Genomic DNA, 24,173 nt, shown 5'->3' on the forward strand with positions numbered 1-24,173 from the left:
ATTGCAAAGTGAGTGAGAGCTGTGGACCTCTGAGGCCGCAGGCCTAGCAGTTGGGAATAATTCACTAGAATCGAATTAGTGCTGGTTTTATAAAGAGGAGCAGGCTTGAAATTACCTCCAGACATGGACATCCTGGAAAGTCTCTATTGACCCCCCCAGGGGTCCGTGGACCACAGTTGAGAAACAGATAAGAGGATTCTCATTCTGCAGAATGGTGGCAAAAGGTTGAGAGGAGCCATGGAATGAGAAATAGCATAAAAATCACGGAACGTGAGACTTCAAAACTTTATAATGTGGACTTCAAATTTTGGGTAAAGCACATCATCATAGGCGGTCTCTCGAACGAGGATGACTTGCTTCCACAAGAGTTCACAGATGTTTCAATGAAGGACCCGATGTTCCAGTCCTGAACTCCAGTTGAGGGGGTGGAAGATGTCTATGCGTGAATTTTTTTAACATGTGGTGACCGTTGCACATCAGCCACTCACGGGCTTGACCGAGCTAGATCTTTATCCAGTGGCAAGAATGACTGGAGACCTGCTCTGCTGCACAGACCTAGTGCGTATACATATCGCAGTGTGGGCAGGTCCATTCTGCCCCTGGGCCCTCGGCTCTTCTGGGCCCCGTACCCTCATTCGCCGCACCTCCGCCACGATGTTCCAGGGCCCGGCGCGCCAGCTCTATTTATAGCCCCGACCTGCGGTGGTGTTCTCACAGATTGGGGCAGCCCACATAGAAGCACTGTAAGCAGTTGGTCTGCTGTGGGCGCCAATTTCTGTATTAGGAGTAATCAAGAACCCAGAATGAACTAGGAATAATATTTTTCGTGCAAATTTGAGATGAGCTGAGAAAAATTAATTTCACGACGAAAGAATGCAAAAGAAGAATTAGATTGTAGGCGAAATCACAGCCAAAGATAGAGCAGTCTGAAGGAAAAGGCAACGCTAAATTAAAAAAAATAATGAAGGAAGGAATGCATTCAATTAGACTTAAATTGCAGTCAGAGTGGCTAATTAAAAGTTTAACAGTTAAGAAAACACTGCTTACCAGTCAATTAAATAAATATCTGGGGTAAGGTTGTTTTTCTTGAAATGTGCAAACAACGGTGGTAGGTTTTCCTCAAAGAACACCTCAAAGGCTGAAAAATATTTCAACATCTATATGGGGGGAAACAAGTGTGCATCAAGTTGTTACAATGACAAGAAACGAATCCTTAGTCCTATTAATTAGAATAAGCAATATTCAGTTAAAATACTTAGCCTACCAAGATTTAACGTCACAATTGCAGATCACCATCAAGTACTTACTGAAAATGTTGCTAACTGTAGTTAAGACTTTTAAAATAAAATCTGCAATAAAATGCTTCATATAAAACACAGGCCCCATAGCTTATAGCAGGCGCATTGGCACGAACACGATTTGCCCGCTATATGCGATGGCCGGTATAGGAAACTGTAGACCTTCTACCTATTAATACTTTTGCCAAAAGTTCCTGTTTGCATTCAGTGAATTTAGGTTTTCTGAATACTTTTGGCTTTCATCTATAGAGGTCATCAGCATTATCGCCATCATTTTAGTGTTGTCTCTATAGAGGACATGGGTGTAATCATTTGCACCACCATATAAATTAATGTTTTATTATTCACTGACAGAATCTTTGATGGAAATTGATGGCAAGTGCCCACCCTTTCAAAATCTCAAACATTCACCTGAAACATTTTTCTACCTCACTGGAAATAAACTCTGCCCCCAACATATTTACATATATACATAGAATGCACAGCACAGAGATAGGCCATTCGGCCCAACTAGTCCACCCAGATCAGTGTTTTCAGCTTGGCAAACCAAGTTCTTTATAACACAGTGCCTAGACCCTACCTTTGTAGCTACCCTCCCTCCAACGTGCAAACTAGTGAGTAAGCACAAGTGTTTATTTACAAAAATATACAGAGTACTCAGCACGCTGTTGGCAGCAATTTTGAAAATGAAACGAAATGGATAATGGTTATTGTTTCTTGGTCATTGTAAGCGACTGCCTGATTTAAACCTGGTTCAAGTCATGGAGACAACATTATGTAAAGTCAGTAAACAGGTAAGGCATTTATATTAATACAGTAAATGAAGACTGGTTTAATTAGTCTGCACTTTATATATAAAATATATACAAGATTTGTATGAAAAATGCTCAACAAATAATATGTATGTGCATATTTTTAAGCTTAAAAACAATTTCTAGAATTACCCCAATGTCAGAGTTTATCTGGTGAATAGATCAGAAGGATCTCTGATCCAATCTCTAATACATGCTAAACTAACTGATCTTGGGTCACTGCTACCAACTGGCTGGAGCACTCATGGGTTTGGGAGGGGAAGCAGTCCAAGGTTCCTACAATAGAAGTTGGTTGAATGGGCTCAAATTTCCCCAACCCCTTTTTCTGGCGCCCTCACTGGAGGTGCGCCGCTTTTGTTCGCCTCTAAGCGCGCTGAAAATCTTCCTCCCGATTCTGGCCGCTCCCCAGCCTCTCCTTGGTGGTGGCGTAGTATGGCCCAGTGGATTGGGGGCGCTGAAAACAGTGTTGGAACCTCTGCACATGTGCGCTAGAGTCTGCGCGCATGTGCAGTAGCTCCCGGCAGGCCGAATCTGAGTGCGCGCTGCAGGCTGTGTGAAGGGGCCCAAAGCACGCCATCCCTAGCCCTGGCCGATTGGGCTCGCTCATCGGCGGCCCGCTGCATTTCCTAAGGTAGGACTTCTATTTTTTGTGTGTTATTTACTGATTGATTGATTGCTTATTACTTTGGTCTTGGTGCTTTAGGTGTAGGGTTCCTTCTATTTTTTTTATTTGTTAATTAATTGCTTATTACTTTTTGTGCTTGGTGCAAATATACTGCTTTGTTTAGTGCTTGGTGCTTTAAATATATTTATGCTTCGTTAATGTTGAAGGTGTTTAGTGCTTTGCAAGGTTCCCCCTCTTCCTCCCCCCGTCCCCATCTCTGGCTACCTGCACTGATTTCTTAAGTCACCACAAGGTTTTACTGAACGTATAAGAGTGTCCATTTACGCTGGCCTAAGTTAGCTTAGAGGAATTTTTAGCTGGCTAAACTTGCTTAAATGGCCAAAACAGGCATAAGTGGTTGGTAATGCCTCCTTTTGGAAAAAAAAACCTGACTAACTCACTTACACTGCTGCAAATTAAATGGCCAGAATTGCAACTGAAAGGATACTCCAGAAAAATCAAGTTGCTCCAAAAAAAAAAAAGAGCAATTCCTGGGGAAATGTGGGTCCTGTATCACTAATGAGTTGAAACTAGAGGCAGTTAAGTACAGGAAGATATTCTCCACTCTTCTGACTCACCCCCACCCCACACACACATTCATGGCTCTTCTTTTGTATCTGCTAGAGACTGGCTGCAGAGATGCACTAACCTACTGATCCTCTCAGTAGGGGATTATAGCACAGGTCGGAATACAGCAATTCAGTACAATAAGCAGGGACTTCTCAGTGCTGTGAAATAATGTTTTATTGTTAAAGCAACTTAAAAAAAATAAACCAAACCATTCAGCTATATTTTTAAAGATAGAAACATTTCTCGATGCAATACCACCATTTCTACATTCATGGGGGCCAAGTTTCAGCCTGAGTTGCTCCTGATTTTTTGGAGCACCTGGTTTAGAATGGAGTATCTTAGAAATTTGAATTCTCTGCATTTAGTTTGCTCCAGTTCTAGTCAGTTAGAACAGTTTCACTTTGGAACAGAATTTTTTTTTCAAAAGGGGGCGTGTCCGGCCACTTATGCCTGTTTTCAAAGTTTAGGCAGTGAAAACTTACTCCAAACTAACTTAGAATGGAGTAAGTGAAGATTTTTGTACGTTCGAAAAAACCTTGTCTACACTTTAGAAAATCAGGTGTAGGTTACAAATTAGGTGTAGGGAAAGGTGGGGGGCGCTAGGGTTTAAAGGGAAGTTTACAAACATTAAACACTTCAGTTTTACAAATAAAGAGCCATCATCAATAATAAATGATAAATACATCAATAAATCAATCAAAAAAAATATATATTTTTTAAAATCAATAAATAAAACATTTTCTACTTACCGACTGCAGCACCGGGAGTCCTCCAACAGCATGCTGGGACGGCCCCCCCAGTGTGTCTCGGTCAGTGTCTCTATCTCTGTCTGTGTGTGTCTCTCTCACTCTGTCAGTGTCTGTGTTTCTGACAGCGAGAGGAGGGGGAGAAGGGGGGTGGGGTGGGGTGAGGAGGAGAGGTGGAGGAGGGGAGAAGGGGGTGGTAGGAGGAGAGGGAGGGGGAGGGGGTGGTAGGGGGAGATGGGAGATGGGGGGGGAGGGGGAGATGGGAGATGGGGGGGGAGGGGAGATGGGGGGGGAGGGGGAGGGGAGATGGGGGGGGAGGGGGAGGGGAGATGGGGGGGGAGGGGGAGGGGAGATGGGGGGGAGGGGGAGGGGAGATGGGGGGGAAGGGGGAGGGGAGATGGGGGGGAAGGGGGAGGTGGAGGGGAAATGAGGGGGAGGAGAGGTAGGGGGGAGAGGAGGGGGAGGGGGCTAGGGGGAGAGGAGGGGGAGGGGGGTAGAGGAGGGGGGGGTAGGGGGGGAAGAGGAGGGGGGGAGAAGGGAGAGAGGATGGAGGGATGGAGGGAGAGAAGGGAGAGAAGGGAGAGAAGGGAGAGAAGGGAGAGAAGGGAGAGAAGGGAGAGAAGGGAGAGAAGGGAGAGAGGATGGAGGGAGGGAGGGAGAGAAGGAGGCTGAACGGCCGGGCCCAAGACGTCGGGCTGTATTTACAGGTTACAGGTAGGTGGAGTCAGGTCTCCGGGGGGGGGGGGAGGGAGAAGAGTCGCGGAGGTCCGGGGGGAGGGGGGAAAGAGAGAGAAAGTCGCGCGGGGGGGGGGGGGGGTCGGATCGGGTGGGGGGAGCGGAGGTCGGGTCGAGGGGGAGCAGAGGTCGAGTCAGGTGGGAGGAGCCTTATTCACGCAGCCCCAGTGAGGCCATTCGGCCAGGGCTTGGGGCTGCGTGCTTCAGGCCCCTCCCACAGTTTTGGGCACCTGGAGCTACTGCACATGCGCGCCCACTGTAGTGCGCATGTGCAGAGGTCCCGGCACTGTTTTCAGCGCAGGGATCTGGGTCCGCCCCCTACAGCTCGTGCTGCGCCGCGCCCAGCTCCAGAGGACCTGCAGGGAGCTGGAGAATAGGTAAGTTTTTTTTAGGCACACTTTGTGGCACGAAAAACGGGCTTCCAAGTCCGGGCTGCATCGTTTTAGGCGCGGCCCGAAACTTGGGCCCATGATCTTATTGAATGGTGGTGCAGGCTCGGAGGACCGAATGCTCTACCTCTGCACCTATTTTTCTATGTGTTTCTAGTCAGCCATAAAAAGTTTCTGTAACCTTCCAATTAGTTTCTCCATCATGATACAACCTAGTACAGTATTACAAAATGTCAAATAAAAGCAACCTGCAAGCATCATACACATAACCTCTATTCATTAATCCTGCTCTGCATTGCAGGCAAACCTTCACTGTAATAAAATCTTGTTTATTTTCTCCCTCATGTCTCGCTCTGTCCTTTCCTCTACCATGCCACCCTTAAAGTCTAGCTGAAAAATGGAGTAAAACCCGCTCCTTGGGCAGAATATCATTTAAAATCTAGTTCCGCCATTTAATTACAACACAATTTTAAATTACATACGCTGTTCAACTTTCCTCAGAGAACTGGTCTATACCAAGGAACCTCCAAATGACAAGACTAATGCATTGAAATACTCACAAGGCCATGGTCCACACGAAAAAATGCCATTTGACATGGTTTGTTCAATAAGTTAGCAAAGGCAATGAAGGCATCTGCAGTATCCAGGTTTAGAATCAGCACAGCAGCAACAAATGACATTCCCTGCACCTTTTGAAAGAGAAAATTCAGAGTGAACATGTGGTGGCTATAATTTAGTGGACCAAATAATATCTGGTAAAGAATGATGACATTCACTAAATCAGAGGATTGATTACACAATTATAGAGAAGTTCAAATATTTCAAGATCATAATCTTGAGATTGAATTACTGCCTTTAATTGACCAAAGTATATTACAGATATTTCATATTTAATGATGGGTGTAGATCATTTATTTGTTCCAATGTCAAACATATTGCATGCTGCTACCTAACATTAACAGAAAGTAAATTATTCTTCATTTTGATTGCATACTTTCTTCAATTGAACACCAAGTTGGTAATTACACTTTAAGCCCTCACACACAACCAACTCCTGCAGAATACCTCAGTGCCTTCTGCACAGGTGCAGAGGTCTTTACTTGCACTTCACTGGTAACATTGTCCAAAGATTTATTTTTTGAACGAATATTGTACTATATTTTAACTTCAAACTCACAGGCAATTGTATGGTATAGTATTGACACAGCTTTTCTTAAATGCATGCCAGGCAATATAAAATTATTCTTAAAGCCCTTGCTAGCAGCACGAAGATCCTATTACAGAGCAGCTAAACCATACTTTTGCACCAACTACTCAGTCTTTAATGAGATTACCCAAGTAGCTAATAATAGAGTTCCACAGACCAACTCCAGTATAACAAGCTGGAGCTAGCATTATGGTGCAGAAGCCAATGATATGCAGAAATGAAACTGCCCTACTTACTGGCACTAGTCTGATCCTTTTGGACTAGTTAACTCACATTGCAAAGTCTTTACAGATAGGTGGAGCAAGGCACATGCAATGGATACTCTAATTCTCTCTATGAAAATTGGGAGTTCCCACACCAATGCAGAGGCAAGTCATTTATGTGTTGCTCCTATATATGCAAAGAAAAGCTGATTTGGAGTATACCAGCACATCATGGTCAGTCCAAGTGAAATGAAAAGGCTTAATTCCTCCTCACTCATAATGATGTCCCTAATGTAACAAGGGCATAAAAATTACAATTTGGGATACAAGAAAAAGATGCATTACTGTAGCACCTATAAAGATTTATTGTGGGCCTTGATTCTTTGCCACACCCAAAAGTTAATTTATTCTTTGTCTTGTCAACAAGCCTTCTGTGAATTTTTAGTATTTTAGAATTTTATTTCAGATTTTCAGCATTTGCAGCTTTTTAAAATCCGTAACATTATGATTCTCTCTTCTCTCCTCATTTTCCTAGTTGTTTCCTTCAACGTTCCCCAAGCAGTGTGACCAATAAGGCAACCTGCACCCAGAGCTCTGCCAATGTCACAATGAGTTATGAAGGAATTATACTGATTGATTGGCTCTCTGCCAGTAATTATGTGATGCATAGTAATATAGTAATTATGGGAAAGCACCTTCATCCTTCCTCTCGAAGTAGCATGGATATTTTTAAGCTCATTATGGACCACAAAAAGAAATCCATTAACCACTGTAAATCATTTAATTTTTAAAATAACTTGCATTTGCATAGCGTCGATAGCGTAGGTAATGTCCCGATGCACTTCACAGGAGCATTATCAAACAAAATTTGAGGCCGAGCTACATAAGGAGATATTGGGACAGGTGACCAAAAGTTTGGTCAAAGAGGTAGATTCTAAGGAGCATCTTAAAGGAAGAGAGAGCAGTAGAGAGGTAGAGGCATGGGTGCTTTGCATATGTGCAAGAGACTTACATATCCTACATCAGGTCTGTAACAGGTGTATGCACCTAGAATGCTGTGCAGTACATCATAATAAGGACCTCCCTGTGAAAATAAGTAGATATCAGTTTTAGTTCAGCATAAACAAGAGGCATTTCAAGATACTTAATGCTCAGAGAGAAGAGGGCACTACAAATATAACTTTAATTGAATACAGCTGTAACAAGACTAACTTGAAGTGGAAAGCAGTATGGGGTTAGTGAAGTTTCTAGAGTATGCAGTTTTAGAAATGGAGCCCACTTTAAAAACAGCATGATACTGGAAAAATGTATTAGAAAGTGGTTCTTGTATCAATGATGGCAATCAATGTTCAATAATCTTAGAAAGAATTAGACAATGGTGCTAACATTGTTAAAAGCTCCTCAGTTTATCACAGTAGGATTGGAAAGCCTGCATATCTGGAAGACTAAATATAATTCTATATAAGCTGCAAAATAACCCGCATTTTAGTAAGTTTTTACATTTATAGAATTCTGAGATGATAGAGAACAGACTTTCAATCACATTTTCATTACCACAAAGAGATATATTTAGGGAATCATGTTGATAGCAAATTGGAGATGTTTTTGTCTCAATCCCCAGTCAGCTTTGGAAATCACCAGATGAAAGGGGGTTAAGAGATTGAGATGTTAAATATTCACAAGTTAAAACTTAGCTCAATTTTCAGTACATTTTATAACTGGACAATAGTTTGGACACTGCAGTGATTAGGTACAGATACTTCCAAATCAATCTACTAAATGGACATGCACAACTTTTATATCCATACATAGATGTGTGTGCGCACATTCCATTGGACTTCTGGTCTATTGTGGACAAAATACACCTCAGTTTCACAGATCAAAAGGTTGAAAACGTTTACCTGCTGGAATATACAAAGGTTAGGAAATGTGCGAGAAATGTCCAACTTTATGAGCTCCAGACTGGCTTCCCGGTCTGCTGCAGATAATCCTAAATCTGAGAAGTAGTAACATATACATTATTCTATAACCACAGAATGCTTTGGTAGGTAGTTTAGCTTGTGATGCTGCAGAATGAGAACCCTCAATAAGCAGCCAAATAGCTAACCATTGCAATACCAGAAAGGACTTACTTTTCTACAAACCATTCACTGACTCCATAGTACCTGGTATTTTAAAAGAATAGCAAATATCATTTTCTACTACATTTTTCAAATAGAAAAAAAAAAAGAGTATTTCAATTTGAATAGAGGTAACCAATTTGATTTATTTTTGTTGGATCATTAAGGGATTGACTCGGTGGATAGGTGCATTTTCAGAAAACATTGAAGATAGGGTCAGGTTTAAAATACTGTCCAGCAATGAAAGTGGCTGGACATCTAATCAAATCAAACTCGCAGGCCATAAATGGGGTCACCCCACCACTAACTAGTGGGAGAGTTTCAGTAGTTGTTGCACAACCTACTCGGTGGAATCCCACAAAGAAGTTACGCATGGGGGATCAGTTCACATCTCTGACCACCTGGTTCTCATACCAAGAGGAAGATGCTATGGTGAGAAATTATATTTAAAAAAGAACCTCATTATAAGATAGTTAACTGACATTAAGTTGAGCTTCAGAGACATCTTTATCAAGCACTGATTGTAGGTTGCAGTTTGTATGTTAACGATCTAACTAATCATTTAAATCTATTCTCTTCTACCCCGCCCACTCAGTATGAAGACCTTCAAAGAAGCCCAAGAGTCAACCCTTTCTTATTAACATTGGCACTGAATCTGCACAGCCAGATATTTAAGAGATGTTATTAACTGTTTACAGAAATACAATACTTAATGTTATCAGATGCAAAAGGTAAATGCATTAGCTCTATTCAATCCCCCTCCATGTGCCCCCAGCTAAACTCAAACAAATACCTTCGTTGTCGACATCGGAGTGTGCTGTACTGAGAGATCTACATTTGTCTTTAGCCCGTGTTAAGCAAATATCATACAGTTCTGAAAGACAAAATGATTTAAAAAGTGAATTTATAATACATCTGAAGAAATTTAAGCATTAAAATTAATTCAACTTAAATTGAAAGACTTTTTTTTTTAAGTGAAGCAGTGTTTTATAGCATCGTAGATGAATATAGCATGCCAATTTTAGGAACAGTGCAAAAATGGCAAATAGTTATTACAACGTGCTTTAGAACCAAACTGATCTGATTTTAATTGCTGTGTAACTGTGCACCTCAGAAGCTTGCTGCCGCAAAGCATGGCTCTCAACAGAGCACAAAAACATAAATGACAAATATTGCGAGTACAGCTACAATGTCCCGAATCCGGCTGTCCAAAAACTGGAATTGTCTGAAAATCGGACATTTTTGAGGCGGCCAAGATGGCAACATCGGGCAGCGAAGGACGAAGAAACCGATAAAAAACACAGCGCTGCGGGCTGCGAGAATCAGCGGGAGGCGAGGATGTGCAGACGGCAAAATGCGCCAACAGCGCTGTCCAAAATCCAGCAAAATCCGAAAACCGGCGGAGTCTCCGTCCCGAGGTTGCCGGATTTCGGACAGGAAAATCAATACGTCTGAAATCCGGCAAAATCCAAAAACCGGCACGATATTGGTCCAGAGGTTGCCAGATTTCAGCCATTGTACCTGTACTGAAAGTTCTCCAAGAGGAGAAACCAGTATGGTCTGCGAAGGATGTGCATATCACCAATAATCAATGTCAAATCCATATTAATGCTTTTCACTATCACAACCCTTTGTTAAAGATTTAATAATTGTAATTCAAGCAGCATAAATCTAGATTTCTGTTTGCAAGCTGGATTGATACTGTAGTTTGAACAATGCAATTTCACATGTGGGATATTCTGTGAAACCTGTGCATACGCCTGATACAACAGAAATTTTGCAATGGGGTAGGGAAGAAGAATGAGAAACATCAATTAATAGGACAAGAGAAAAAGAGTTCTCAAAATAACTAGAACTGCATCATAACTGGCTAGTTGTATGTGCCTTCTATATTTGTATTCTGGCTCAACTGTAGCACAAAGGTTTCTCAATAGCAGATGTCAACTTTTAACCCAAGACAGAAATATAATCCAATGACAGACAGATAACCTAGGAAATGTAAGCAACAAGAAGATGGCAAGGGCGTTGCAAACAGGCAGGAAAAGTATACAGGATTGCTATAGAACATGCGTGTAAAGGAAGGGTGCAGAGAAAAGAAAAAGAGGACAATAGCTTTTTTGGATTGAACTATAATTACCCTACCAGATCAGATATAAATTTATCTCCCTCCTCACCCCATGCAGCATCCTAATACATAATTCTGCAGCTTATCATACCATAGTAAAGCACAAATTACTGGCTTCTTTGTGGAGAAGAGGTGATCCTTTTCATGGGACACTGGCACCAGCTCTAGGACAGGACAGGACAGGAAGGAGCTGTACCTGAACTGGGATGGGACGCGTGTCCCAGCGGAAAGGGCAAATAGGAAGGTGGCAAAAGCTTTAAACTAGCAAGATGGGGGAGGGATCGATAAGAAACACAACCAGCCTAAATATAAACAAAACAGGAAGAGAGAGCACAGGAAATAGTTAAGTAAGGGAGAACATTGATGGCAAAGGAATAAAGAGAGTCATAGAACAAGTCTAAAGGGAGAGGAAATCCTATTAAAAATGAGTTAAACTGTCTGTACAGCAATGCACCGTGTCCGCAATAAAATAGGGGAGCTGGAGGCAATCATACATTGCGAGGAACCAGACATAGTAAGGATTAGAGACATGGCTGCAGAAAAATTAGGAATGGGAATTAAACATTGCGGACATATTTAGAAAAGAGAGGGCGAAAAAAGAGAGATGGAGCAGCTGTACTTATTAGGGATAACAATGGCAGTAGAAGAAAGTGACGCAGCTATCAGCAAGACAAAACAGAATCCATAAGGAGATAAAAGATAATAAAGGATCAATCACACTAATAGGTGTAGTCTAGAGTCCACCGAATAGTGGAAGGAGGTGAAGGAAGAAATATGCAGACAAATTAGGGAAATGAGTAAAAAAATAGAATCATAGGGGATTTCAACTACCCCGATATTAATTGGACAGAAGACGTTGGTAAAGGGGATAAGGGAATGGAGTTCTGACAACGTGTATAGGACTCCTTTATAATCCAACATATATAAAGCGCAAGGAAGGATTCACTATTTGATCTAGTAATGGTGAATGAACCAGAGCAGATAAGGGAAGTAAAAGTAGGGGAGCATCTAGGCAATCGTGACCATAACATAATACGCTTTATAACTGAGAAGGACACAAGCATGACTAAAACTAAGGTAGTAGGCTGGAGAAAAACTGATTGAGGGACTAAGAATAGAACTTGGGAAAATAAAATGGGCAACAATATTGGCACAAAACAATGTAGAGCAGCAATGGGAAACATTTAAAACAGTGTTGAGTGCATGAACAATATATTCTGCTAAAAGAACAAACTAAACACTAATGAGACTCCATGGATGAATAAAGTCATAAGGGAACAATTGAGGGCAAGGAAAGAGGCACACATTAAGTACATAGACAGCAGAGGAGTGCATGATAAGGGAGAATATGAAAAGATTAGGAGAGAAGTCAAAAAACAATTAGGAAAACAGAGGAACTGAAATTAAATCATTAAGGAACATAAAACAAAATAGTAATATCTTTTACAAGCACATCTAATTTAAAAAAAGGAAGATTGGGATGGAATAGGGCCATTAAGAGACAGACAGGTTAATACCACAGGTAACGATGCAGAGATGGCAGAAATATAAAATAATTATTTTGCTTCAGTATTTACTAGGGAGATAGAACAGGTGCACATGACATTGGATAATGAAATTAGTAACGAGATAAGTGCATTTAAAATAAAGAGGGGATATATTAAATAAACTACTCAAACTCAGGATAAAACTCCTGATGGATTGCATCCAAGCATTTTAAAAGAATTAGGGAAGGGACAGCAGAGGCATTACTGCACATAGTTACTAATTTGTTAGAAAAAGCTGTAGTGCCAGAGGACTGGCCGATAGCTAACGTAATATCGATATTTAAGAAGGGGGATAGAACATGTCCAGGGAATTATAGACCAGTCAGGAAAAATAATGGAATCCTTACTACAGGAGAAAGTAGAACACAGAGACCAAAAATATAATGAATAGTCAGAATGGAATTGAAAAGGGAATGTCTTGCTTGACCAACCTCATGGAATATTTTGAAGAGGTAACAGGGAGAGTAGACAATGTAATGTATATGTAATTTATCGAGATTTTCAAAAGACCTTCGATAAGGTACCCCATAATAGACTGTTGAACAAAGTCAGAGAATGCAGAGTCGGTGACAAGTAGCAGAATGAATAGCTAGCTGGCTTCAAGAAAGCAGAGAGTAGGTATAAAAGGTAGCTATTCAAAGTGGCAGGAGGTGGGTAGTGGGTTGGGTCTGTGATGGATCCGTTGGTAAGGATCACCGCCTCCATGTCGTCGTGGAGCAGGCGGAAGATGGTGACGAACTTTTGGGGCATCCGAAATGGAGGAGGATACACCATAGAACCTTACGGTTTACAGTGTCAAAGGCCTTTGTGAGGTCGAAGGCGGCCATGTATAGGGGCTGGCACTGTTCCATGCATTTTTCCTGTAGCTATCGCGCTGCAAAAATCATGTCTGTTGTGCCCCGTAAGGGACGGAATCCACATTGTGACTCTGGGAGGAGCTCCTCGGCCACAGGAAGAGCTCCTCGGCCACAGGAAGAAGACAGTTGAGGAGGACTTTAGCGACGACTTTCCCAGTGGCTGATAGTAGGGAGATTCCTCTGTAGTTGCCACAGTCGGACTTGTCCACTTTTTAAAAGATGGTCACGATCACTGCATCTGGGAGATCTCCTCACTCCAGATGAGAGAGATGAGGTCACGGATTCGCACCAACAGTGCCTCTCCGCCATACTTCAGTGCCTCAGCAGTAGTCAAACAGGGCTGCCCCAACCCTCTTCTCAATCTTCCTTGCCGCCATGCTCCACCTCACAGTCAACAAACTCCCTGCTGGAGTTCAACCTTAGTTATCTCTAGGCCAGGTCCAAGACCACCTCAAATGCTGTCGTTGAACTACAGTACGCGGACGACGCCTGCGTCTGTGCACATAGAGGCTGAACTCCAGGACATAGTCGACGTATTTACTGAGGCATACGAAAGCATGGGCCTTGCGCAAAACATCCGTAAGACAAAGGTCCTCCGCCAGCCTGTCTTCGCTGCACAGCACTGCCCCCCAGTCATCAAGATCCATGGCACGGTCCTGGACAATGTGGACCACTTCCCATGTCTCGGGAGCCTCCTATCAACAAGAGCAGGCAGTGATGACAAGAATCAACACCGCCTCCAGTGCGCCAGTGCAGCCTTCGGCCGCCTGAGGAAAAGAGTGTTTGAAGACCAGGCCCTCAAACCTGCCACAAAGCTCATGGTCTACAGGGCTGTAGTAATACCCACCCTCCTGTATGGCTCAGAGACATGGACCATGTACAGTAGACACCAAGTCAATGGAGAAATACCACCAACGATGTCTCCGCAAGATCCTACAAATCCCCTGGGAGGACAGACACACCAACATTAGCGTCCTCGACCAGGCCAACATCCCCAGCATTGAAGCACTGTCTACACTTAATCAGCTCCGCTGGGCAGGCCACATAGTTTGCATGCCAGACACGACACTCCCAAAGCAAGTGCTCTACTCGGAACTCCTTCACGGCAAACGACCCAAAGGTGGGCAGCGGAAGCGTTGCAAGGACACCATCAAAGCCTCCCTGATGAAGTGCGACATCCCCACTGATACTTGGGCGTCCCTGGCCAAAGACCGCCCTAAGTAGAGGAAGTGCATCCGGGAGGGCGCTGAGCACCTCGAGTCTCATTGCCGAAAGCATGCAGAAATCAAGCACAGGCACCGGAATGAACGTGCGGCAAACCTGTCCCACCCACCCCTTCTCTCAACAACTATCTGTCCCACCTGGGAGAGAGTCTGTGGCTCTCGTATTGGACTGTTCAGCTATCTAAGAACTCATGCTAAGAATGGAAGCAAGTCTTCCTCGATTCCGAGGGACTGCCTATGATGATGATGAGGTGGGTAGTGGTCTTTCACAAGTATCAGTGCTGGGACCACTTGTTCACAATTTATATTAACGATTTAGACTTTGGAATTTCTAAATTTGCAGAGGACACCAAGTCAATACTGATGAGGACTGCAACAAATTACAGGAGGACATTAGTAAACTTGCAGAATGGGCATATAATTGGCAAATGAAGTTCAACAGATAAATGTGAGGTATTACATTTTGGAAAGAAGAATAGGGAGGTCACGAGTCTAGGTGTAGAGGAACAAAGGGATCTCGGAGTATAAATACACAAATCACAAAGTTGCGCTACAGGTTAGCAAGGCCGTTAAAAAAAGCAAACCAAGCACTCGGATTTATTTCTAGAGGTATAGAATTGAAAAGTAGGCAAGTTATACCAAACCTGGATCGAACCTTGGTTAGACCACACTTAAAGTGCTGCATACATTTCTGGTCGCCATATTATAAAAAGGATAGAGATGCGCTGGAGAGGGTGCAGAGAAGATTTATAAGGATGACACCAGAAATGCAAGAGTATACATATTAGGAAAAAAATGAACAAGCTGGGTCTCTTTTCTCTTGAAAAAAAGGTCGAGGTGACCTAAGGAATCTTTAAAATTATGAAAAGCTTTGATAAGAGTGGACACAGAGACAATGTTTTCACTTGTGGGGAACAGCATAACTAGAGGCCATCAATATAAGGTCATCTCAAAGAAATCCAATAGGGAATTTTGAAGAAACTTCTTTACCCAAAGAGTGGTGAGAATGTGGAACTCGCTCAAGGAGCGGTTGAAACAAATAGTACAGATGCATTTATGGAGAGGTTAGACAAGCATGAGGAAGAAGGGAATAGAGGGTAATGCTGATAGATTTAGATGAGGAAAGACAGGAAAAGGCTCGAGCGGAGCATAAATGCCGGCATGGACTGGTTGGGCCGAATGGCCTGTTTGTGCCGTATATCCTATGTAATCCCATGAAGTCAAAGCAGAGAGTCTCTGCAATGGCCTTGCCTATATTCTCTAGAAATCACTGCAAGTATTATTTTTAATTTGTCAATATAATTATAGCTAGTTAGCTGTGCAACACTCACCATGAGTAATGTTTAAGTCATTGCCCATTGCCAAGCTCCACACCTTCCCTCTTACGCTTGGAGGAATCCCTTGCCACCACAGATCACGAACCTTACGAGAATGACATCTTCAGGGTTTAAAAAAAAAATTAAAAATCAAATTTCAATTATGTCAAATAAAGATATGTTATTATAAATATACAAGATACAAAGTCATTGATTTTGTAAAAATTTCATGAGAATAAAGTTCACATTTTTAATAAATTAAAAGCAATGTCACTTAGACAGAAAAATTCCTGGTATTAAGCAGTTCAAATTACCTACGGCAAATATTCTCTGAAAGAATTTCAACATCAACAAACCATCTCATTCATAGAAACATAGAAAATAGGTGCAGGAGTAGGCCATTCAGCCCTTCAAGCCTGCACCACCATTCAATAAGATCATGGCTGATCATTCACCTTAGTACCTCTTTCCTGCTTTCTCTCCATACCCCTTTAGCCATAAGGGCCATATCTAACTCCCTCTTGAATATATCCAACGAACTGGCATCAACAACTCTCTGCGGTAGGGAATTCCACAGGTTAACAACTCTGTGAAGAAGTTTCTCCTCATCTCTAAATGGCTTACCCCTTTATCCTTAGATTGTGTCCTCTGGTTCTGGACTTGCCCAACATCGGGAACATTCTTCCTGCATCTAAACTGTCCAGTCCCGTCAGAATTTTATATGTTTCTATGAGATCCCCTCTCATCCTTCTAAACTCCAGTGAATACAGGCCCAGTCGATCCAGTCTCTCCTCATATGTCAGTCCTGCCATCCCTGGAATCAGTCTGGTGAACCTTCGCTGCACTTCCTCAATACAAGAACGTCCTTCATCAGATTAGGAGAGAAAACTGAACACACTATTCCAGGTGAGGCCTCACCAAGGCCCTGTACAATGCAGTAAGACCTCCCTGTTCCTATAATCAAATCCCCTTGCTATGAAGGCCAACATACCATTTGCCTTCTTCACCACCTGCTGTACCTGCATGCCAACTTTCAATGACTGATGTACCATGACGCCCAGGTCTCGTTGCACCTCCCCTTTTCCTAATCTGCCGCCATTCAGATAATATTCTGCCTTTGTGTTTTTGCCACCAAAGTGGATAACCTCACATTTATCCACATTATACTGCATCTGCCATGCATTTGCCCACTCACCTAACCTGTCCAAGTCACCCTGCAGCCTCTTAGTGTCCCCTTCACAGCTCTCACCGCCACCCATGCTGACTTGGACCAATCCTGTCACTGCTTTCCAAATGTGCTGCTATTTCATCTTTAATAATTGATTCCAACATTTTCCCCACGACTGATGTCAGGCAAACCGGTCCATAATTACCCGTTTTCTCTCTCCCTCCTTTCTTAAAAAGTGGTGTTACATTAGCTACTCCAGTCCATAGGAACTGATCCAGAGTCGATAGACTGTTGGAAAATGATCACCAATGCATGCACTATTTCTAGGGCCACTTCCTTAAGTACTCTGGGATGCAGACCATCAGGCCCCAGGGAGTTATTGGCCTTCAATCCCATCAATTTCCCCAACACAATTTCCCACCTAATAAAGATTTCTTTTAGTTCCTCCTTCCCATTAGACCCTCGGTCCCCTAGTATTTCCGGAAGGTTATTTGTGTCTTCCTTCGTGAAGACAGAACCAAAGTATTTGTTCAACTGGTCCGCCATTTCTTTGTTCCCCATTATAAATTCACCTGAATCTGACTGCAAGGGACCTATGTTTGTCTTCACTAATCTTTCCTCTTCACATATCTATAGAAGCTTTTGCATTCAGTTTTTATGTTCCCAGCAAGCTTCCTCTCAAATTCTATTTTCCCCCTCCGAATTAAACCCTTTGTCCTCCTCTGCTGAATTATAAAATTCTCCCAGTCCTCAGGTTTGCTGCTTTTTCTGGCCAATTTATATGCCTCTTCCTTGGATTTAACACTATCCTTAATTTCCCTTGTTAGCCACGGTTGAGCCAACTTCCCAATTTTATTTTTACGCCAGACAGGGATGTACAATTATTGAAGTTCATCCATGTGATGTGATCTTTAAATGTTTGCCATTGCCTATCCACCGTCAACCCTTTAAGTATCATTTGCCAATCTACTCTAGCCAATTCACGCCTCAAACCATCGAAGTTACCTTTCCTTAAGTTCAGGACCCTAGTCTCTGAATTAACTGTGTCACTCTCCATCTTAATGAAGAATTCTACCATATTATGGTCACTCTTCCCCAAGGGGCCTCGCACAACAAGATTGCTAATTAGTCCTTTCTCATTACACATAACCCAGTCTAGGAAGGCCAGCCCTCTAGTTGGTTCTTCGACATCTTGGTCTTGAAAACCATCCCTAATACACTCCAGGAAATCCTCCTCCACCGCATTGCTACCAGTTTGGTTAGCCCAATCAATATGTGGATTAAAGTCACCCATGATAACTGCTGTACCTTTATTGCATGCATCCCTTATTTCGTTTGATGCTGTCCCCAACCTTACTACTACTGTTTGGTGGTCTGTAGACAACTCCCACTAGCGTTTTCTGCCCCTTGGTATTCCACAGCTCCACCCATACCGATTCCACATCATCCAAGCTAATGTCCTTCCTTACTATTGCGTTAATTTCCTCTTTAAACCAGCAACGCTACCCCACCTCCTTTTCCTTTCTGTTTATCCATCCTGAATGTTGAATATCCCTGGATGTTGAGTTCCCAGCCTTGGTCACCCTGGAGTCATGTCTCCATGATGCCAATTATATCATATTCATTCATTGCTGCCTGTGCAGTTAATTTGTCCACCTTAATACGAATACTCCTCGCATTGAGGCAGAGACTTCGGGCTTGTCTTTTAAAACACTTTGCCCATTTAGAATTTTGCTGTAATGTGGCCCTTTTTGATTTTTGCCTTGGGTTTCTCTGCCCTCCACTTTTACTTTTCTTCTTTCTATCTTTTACTTCTGCCCCCATTCTATTTCACTCCATCTCCCTGCATGAGTTCCCATCCCCTGCCACATTAGTTTAACGCCTCCCCAACAGCACTAGCAAACACTTCCCCTAGGACATTGGTTCCGGTCCTGCCCACATGCAGACCGTCCGGTTTGTACTGGTCCCACCTCCCCCAGAACCTGTTCCAATGTCCCAGGAATTTGAATCTCTCTTCTGCACCACTCCTCAAGCCATGTATTCATCTGAGCTATCCTGTAATTCCTACTCTGACTAGCACGTGGCACTTGTAGCAATCCTGAGATTACTACCTTTGAGGTCCTACTTTTTAAATTTAGCTCCCAGCTCCCTAAATTCGTCTTATAGGACCTCTTCAGGGAAATCACCAGGTCACTGTTCTTTTAAAAAAATTTGTAACTCGCAGGATCTATTCCCACTGTGTTGTAGAACAAGGTTTCCATTTGGACTACATTCAGCTCTTTGATAAGAGGTAGCATTGAGACCAAATAGTAGAAAAATCATATCCACATCGAAGAGATAAAATATCTCCAAGCAAAGATAAGGGAATAAATAGAGGGTAGGCTGAGAAGGAGCTATACATCTGGAGGTTGAACTTCAAAGAATGGTCTCCTGCAATTTAAGTCTTACAATATTTTCCCTCATTCAGTCTTCTTTCAAAAAGGTTCCATACCAAATTAATGAAACAAAAAGAACCAGGAACATTGGCCGAGGCCTTTCATATGGCAGAATTGGGGAAGGTCCTCAGAACACGCAGCTTCTTAAAGAGGTCCTTGATGGAAAGTGTATTGTGTGGCCATTTCGAAGGAGACAAGATGTGACTCACTTTGATGCCCTTCCCCTTGCCCAAATAGCCAAACACCACAGATTGTGTAGGCTCACACGCGCAGAACGTCCAAGTGTGGCTGTGAAACTGCATCCTAGCAGGAGGTTAGTTCCTTCAGGATAGAAGGGAAGAAAATTCAGGGAAAAAAATGAATACTTTATGTACTGATGAAACCAGTTAGGCCACCTAGGGAATGTAACTGGTCAGAGATTTAAGTATGTGTTATAAGGTTGGGAGAAATTTCAGCGCTTTATCACTTCCTGTCATAATCATTGCAAGATAGCGAATATTTTGAAGACAATTCTACGGCCAGTATGTATTACATTAGTCCAATGCAACAGTGGTAAAATATCTAGCAAGTATGCACAAAGATTGTCTTATTACAATGTAAAATAGTTTTGTTTCTGCCTCACTCACATAGCCTCCCAGTTGGGTAGGATTTCATTGTTCCAGGTCACCACAGCATTACCAATGGTTTCTTCCAGTTTACATCGGTCTTCTAGCAGCTTCCTTCGCCTCTGAGCATCTTTTTGCTCTGCACAGAACAAACAATAAACTGAATATCAAATTTTGCGATTTGAAGACAACTTTCTACACAAACACCCCAAGACACCTAAAGAATAGTGGCATTCTATAATAGTAGCCCCTGTGGATCATCTGCACAAACTTCTGATCAAAAGATGCGCAAAACCTTGATATATTTTTTCATAAATAAAACACTGCCAGCTATGAATAAATCATTAAGTGCAGAAAATGAGTATGCAATGGGAGTAATTTTAACCTAACCTGCCAGGTTGAAAAGAGACGTGATCGGAGCAGTTGCCCATTTTGCACCAACTTTATTTTCCATTCAAGAGAGTCGATAAAGTTGGTGCAAAATGGGCAACTGCTCCGATCACGTCTCTTTTCAACCTGGCAGGTTAGGTTAAAATTACTCCCATTGCATACTCATTTTCTGCACTTAATGATTTATTCATAGCTGGCAGTGTTTTATTTATGAAAAAATATATCAAGGTTTTGCGCATCTTTTGATCAGAAGTTTGTGCAGATGATCCACAGGGGCTACTATTATAGAATGCCACTATTCTAAGTCGAAAACTCAGCCTAAAGATATCTCCCTGAAACCTTCCACAAAAAATATGGTAATACAACAAATGGAGACAACCAGCATTTCACCTCGTTTTTTGACTTGAGCCACCATCTCCTCGTACTGCTGTCTGTGTTTCTGAGCTTCTGCTGCAGGTTTTGCAGGGAGATTCCTGAGGAGAAATAAAAGGAGCAGTTACTCAGTGCTTGTTAACTTGCTAACTATTGCAACAGCTCAGAATAGCAGATAGTCAGATACAAATGAAGCATTTTGGGTCCAAGATATACAATACAGCTTCAGCAAAGGTACAACTAAACCAGTAATGAATATGGTAGAGCAAACAAAATTCCTTTTTTACTAAAATAGCTGTATTAACCTTAAGCACGAGCTATATAGAACATACTACAGTGAATCAAAAGTAATTGGGTAGTAATAATATTTATAGAACATGGTCAAGAAATGAATTTTATACATTATTAGCTTAGGAACCTCAATAACTTGGCACAGATGAGGAGGAATGCTCAAAGAATTAATGAAACACTTCAGAGAGATAGTGGCATGCTGCCAGCATCCAATGAACCATACCAAGCATGAGATGTCCCCTTGACATGAGAGGAGTAAATCAAGAAGGAAAAACACAAATGCATTATCTCATTACTTTCTCTAACCCTTCAACTACTCACCACCCCTCCCTTCACTACTGTACTGTAAGATTTGAACAGCTCCTTTCATCTCCAAAGTACTTTACAACCAATGACATACTTTTGAAGTGCAATCACTTATGTAGGCAAATGTTGCTCACAATGTCAATGAAGCAACGAGATACCATAATAACAAATTTGGTGGTCGGTGTTGGTTAAGCAGGACAGCATGAAAGTCCCTCGTTCTTCCAATGGTGTCATGGGATCTTTTAAATCCACCTAAGTGGATGGGGCTTAATTTTATCATTCAAAATCAATCCAACAAAGCAGCACTCCCTCAGTCGTGCGTAGAAATATCAACCTAGATTATGTGCTCAACTCTGAGTGGTGCTTCAACCCACTTATTCAGAGGCAACCTCTTCTTCCGTCCTCCCCTAACCAATCCTCAATAAGTTTATTCCCAATAGTTACTAACCTCACAACTTATTTTTACCACCCACCTAACCATCACATCCTTCCCAAATTGAAATTGAAACCATTGTAGAATTAGGCTGAAGCTTTTCCAGTGATAGCACTGCAGTAGAGTGGGTAGGCATGAGTTCAAGTGTATCATATGTCAGTCATTTTTATCTGCTCCTCTCAAGATCTGATTTTGCACAAGTAATTTAACAAAAGCTTTGGATTATTAAAAAAATCTAAACCTTAATTTGAGCCAAGTATTTTTTTGTTGGGAGGGGCGGGGGGGGGGGGGTTGAAAGAGAAGCAGGTGGTACATATTTCTCAGTTCCACTAAACATTTATGTTGCAAATACTTTCTACAGCATTTTTCATGGTGAGCATTCAACAGCTTCCGATTCAAATAATTAAAAACAATGCTGACTCAACACCAGAATGTTGCGCAAGTGTTGACTTTGCCCTAATTAGGCAAATGATTTAAAACTTGCACCAATGCAATTTCTACATCGTTGACCTTCACTTTCCTTTCTGCTATCCCACCTCTTCCCAAAGGTATTACTCATACTGGGGTATGTTGCCATAGAGGGCAGAAGAACCACTGGAAACTATAGACCAGTCAGCCTAACGTCTGTCATTGGGAAAATGTTGGAGTCCATTATTAAGGAAGCTGTAACGGGACATTTGGAAAAGCATGATTCAATCAAGCAGAGTCAGCATGGTTTTATGAATGGGGAAAACTGTGTTTGACAAATTTGCTGGAGTTCTTTGAGGATGTAACGAATAGGGTGGATAAGGGGGAACCAGTGGATGTGGTGTATTTGGATTTTCAGAGGGCATTCGATAAGGTGCCACATAAGAGGTTACCGCACAAGATAAAAGCTCATGGGATTGTGGGTAATATATTAGCATGGATAGAAGATTAGCTAACTAACAGAAAACAGAGTCGGGATAAATGGGTTATTTTCCGGTTGGCAAACAGTGACTAGTGGGGTGCTACAGGGATCGGTGCTGGGTCCTCAACTATTTACAATCTTATATCAATGACTTGGATGAAGGGATTGAGTGTAATGAGGCCAAGTTTGTTGATAATACAAAGATGGGTGGGGAAAGCAAATTGTGAGGAGGACACAAAAAATCTGCAAAGGGATATAGACAGGCTAAGTGAGTGGGCAAAGATTTGGCAGATGAAATATAATGTGGGAAAATGTGAGGTTATCCACTTTGGCAGAAAAGCAAATTATAATTTAAATGGAGAAAAATCGCAAAGTGCTGCAGTACAGAGGGACCTGGGGTTAAGAACATAAGAAATAGGAACAGGAGTCGGCCATACTGCCCCTCGAGCCTGCTCCGCATTTCAATAAGATCATGGCTAATCTGATCATGGTTTCAGCTCCACTTCCCCGCCCACTCCCCATAACCCCTTATCGTTTAAGAAACTGTCTATTTCTGTCTTAAATTTATTCAATGTCCCAGCTTCTACAGCTCTGAGGCAGCAAATTCCACAGATTTACAACCCTCAGAAGAAATTTCTCCTCATCTCTGTTTTAAATGGGCGGCCCCTTATTCTAAGATCATGCCCTCTAATTCTCCCCCCATCGGTGGAAACATCTTCTTTGCATCCACCTTGTCAAGCCCCCTCATAATCTTATACATTTCGATAAGATCACCTCTCATTCTTCTGAACTCCAATGAGTAGAGGCCCAACCTACTCAACTTTTCCTCGTAAGTCAACCAACCCCCTTATCTCCGGAATCAACCGAGTGAACCTTCTCTGAACTGCCTCCAAAGCAAGTATATCCTTTTGTAAATATGGAAACCAATACCTTATATCGCTGTAGCAAGACTTCCCTGCTTTTATACTCCATCCTCTTTGCAATAAAGGCCAAGATACCATTGGCCTTCCTGATCACTTGCTGTACCTGCATACTATCCTTTTGTGTTTCATGCACAAGTACCACTAGGTCCCACTGTACTGCGGCACTTTGCAATCTTTCTCCATTTAAATAATAACTTGCTCTTTGATTTTTTTCTGCCAAAGTGCATGACCTCACACTTTCCAACATTATACTCCATCTGACAAATTTTTGCCCACTCACTTAGCCTGTCTATGTCCTTTTGCATGAAACACAAAGTTTGTATGCAGGTACAGCAAGTAATCGGGAAGGCAAATGGAATGTTGGCCTTTATTGCAAGGGGGAAAAGAGAGTATAAAAGCAGAGAAGTCCTGCTACAACTGTACAGGGTATTGGTGAGGCCACACCTGGAGTACTGCGTACTGTTTTGGTCTCCGTATTTAAGGAAGGATATACTTGCATTGGAGGCTATTCAGCGAAGGTTCACTAGATTGATTCCGGAGATGAGGGAG

At 42.2% G+C, this 24,173-nt stretch overlaps 1 protein-coding gene across 3 annotated transcripts in view; it reads right to left on the bottom strand.

Moving 5' to 3' along the window:
• LOC139248910 (TBC1 domain family member 14-like) overlaps positions 1 to 24,173 on the bottom strand; it is an 88,351-nt gene that overhangs the window by 10,953 nt on the left and 53,225 nt on the right. For all 3 annotated transcript variants that reach the window (XM_070872255.1, XM_070872257.1, XM_070872256.1), the window contains 8 exons: positions 20,801 to 20,883; positions 20,042 to 20,159; positions 15,828 to 15,934; positions 9,538 to 9,618; positions 8,526 to 8,620; positions 7,637 to 7,708; positions 5,775 to 5,903; positions 1,048 to 1,157 (listed from right to left, as the gene is read on the bottom strand). In XM_070872255.1, coding sequence (XP_070728356.1) covers positions 1,048 to 1,157; positions 5,775 to 5,903; positions 7,637 to 7,708; positions 8,526 to 8,620; positions 9,538 to 9,618; positions 15,828 to 15,934; positions 20,042 to 20,159; positions 20,801 to 20,883 — 795 coding nt within the window. The remainder of the gene's footprint in view (positions 1 to 1,047; positions 1,158 to 5,774; positions 5,904 to 7,636; positions 7,709 to 8,525; positions 8,621 to 9,537; positions 9,619 to 15,827; positions 15,935 to 20,041; positions 20,160 to 20,800; positions 20,884 to 24,173) is intronic.

This window comes from Pristiophorus japonicus, chromosome 2, assembly GCF_044704955.1.
Source record: "Pristiophorus japonicus isolate sPriJap1 chromosome 2, sPriJap1.hap1, whole genome shotgun sequence".
NCBI lineage: Eukaryota > Metazoa > Chordata > Chondrichthyes > Pristiophoridae > Pristiophorus > Pristiophorus japonicus.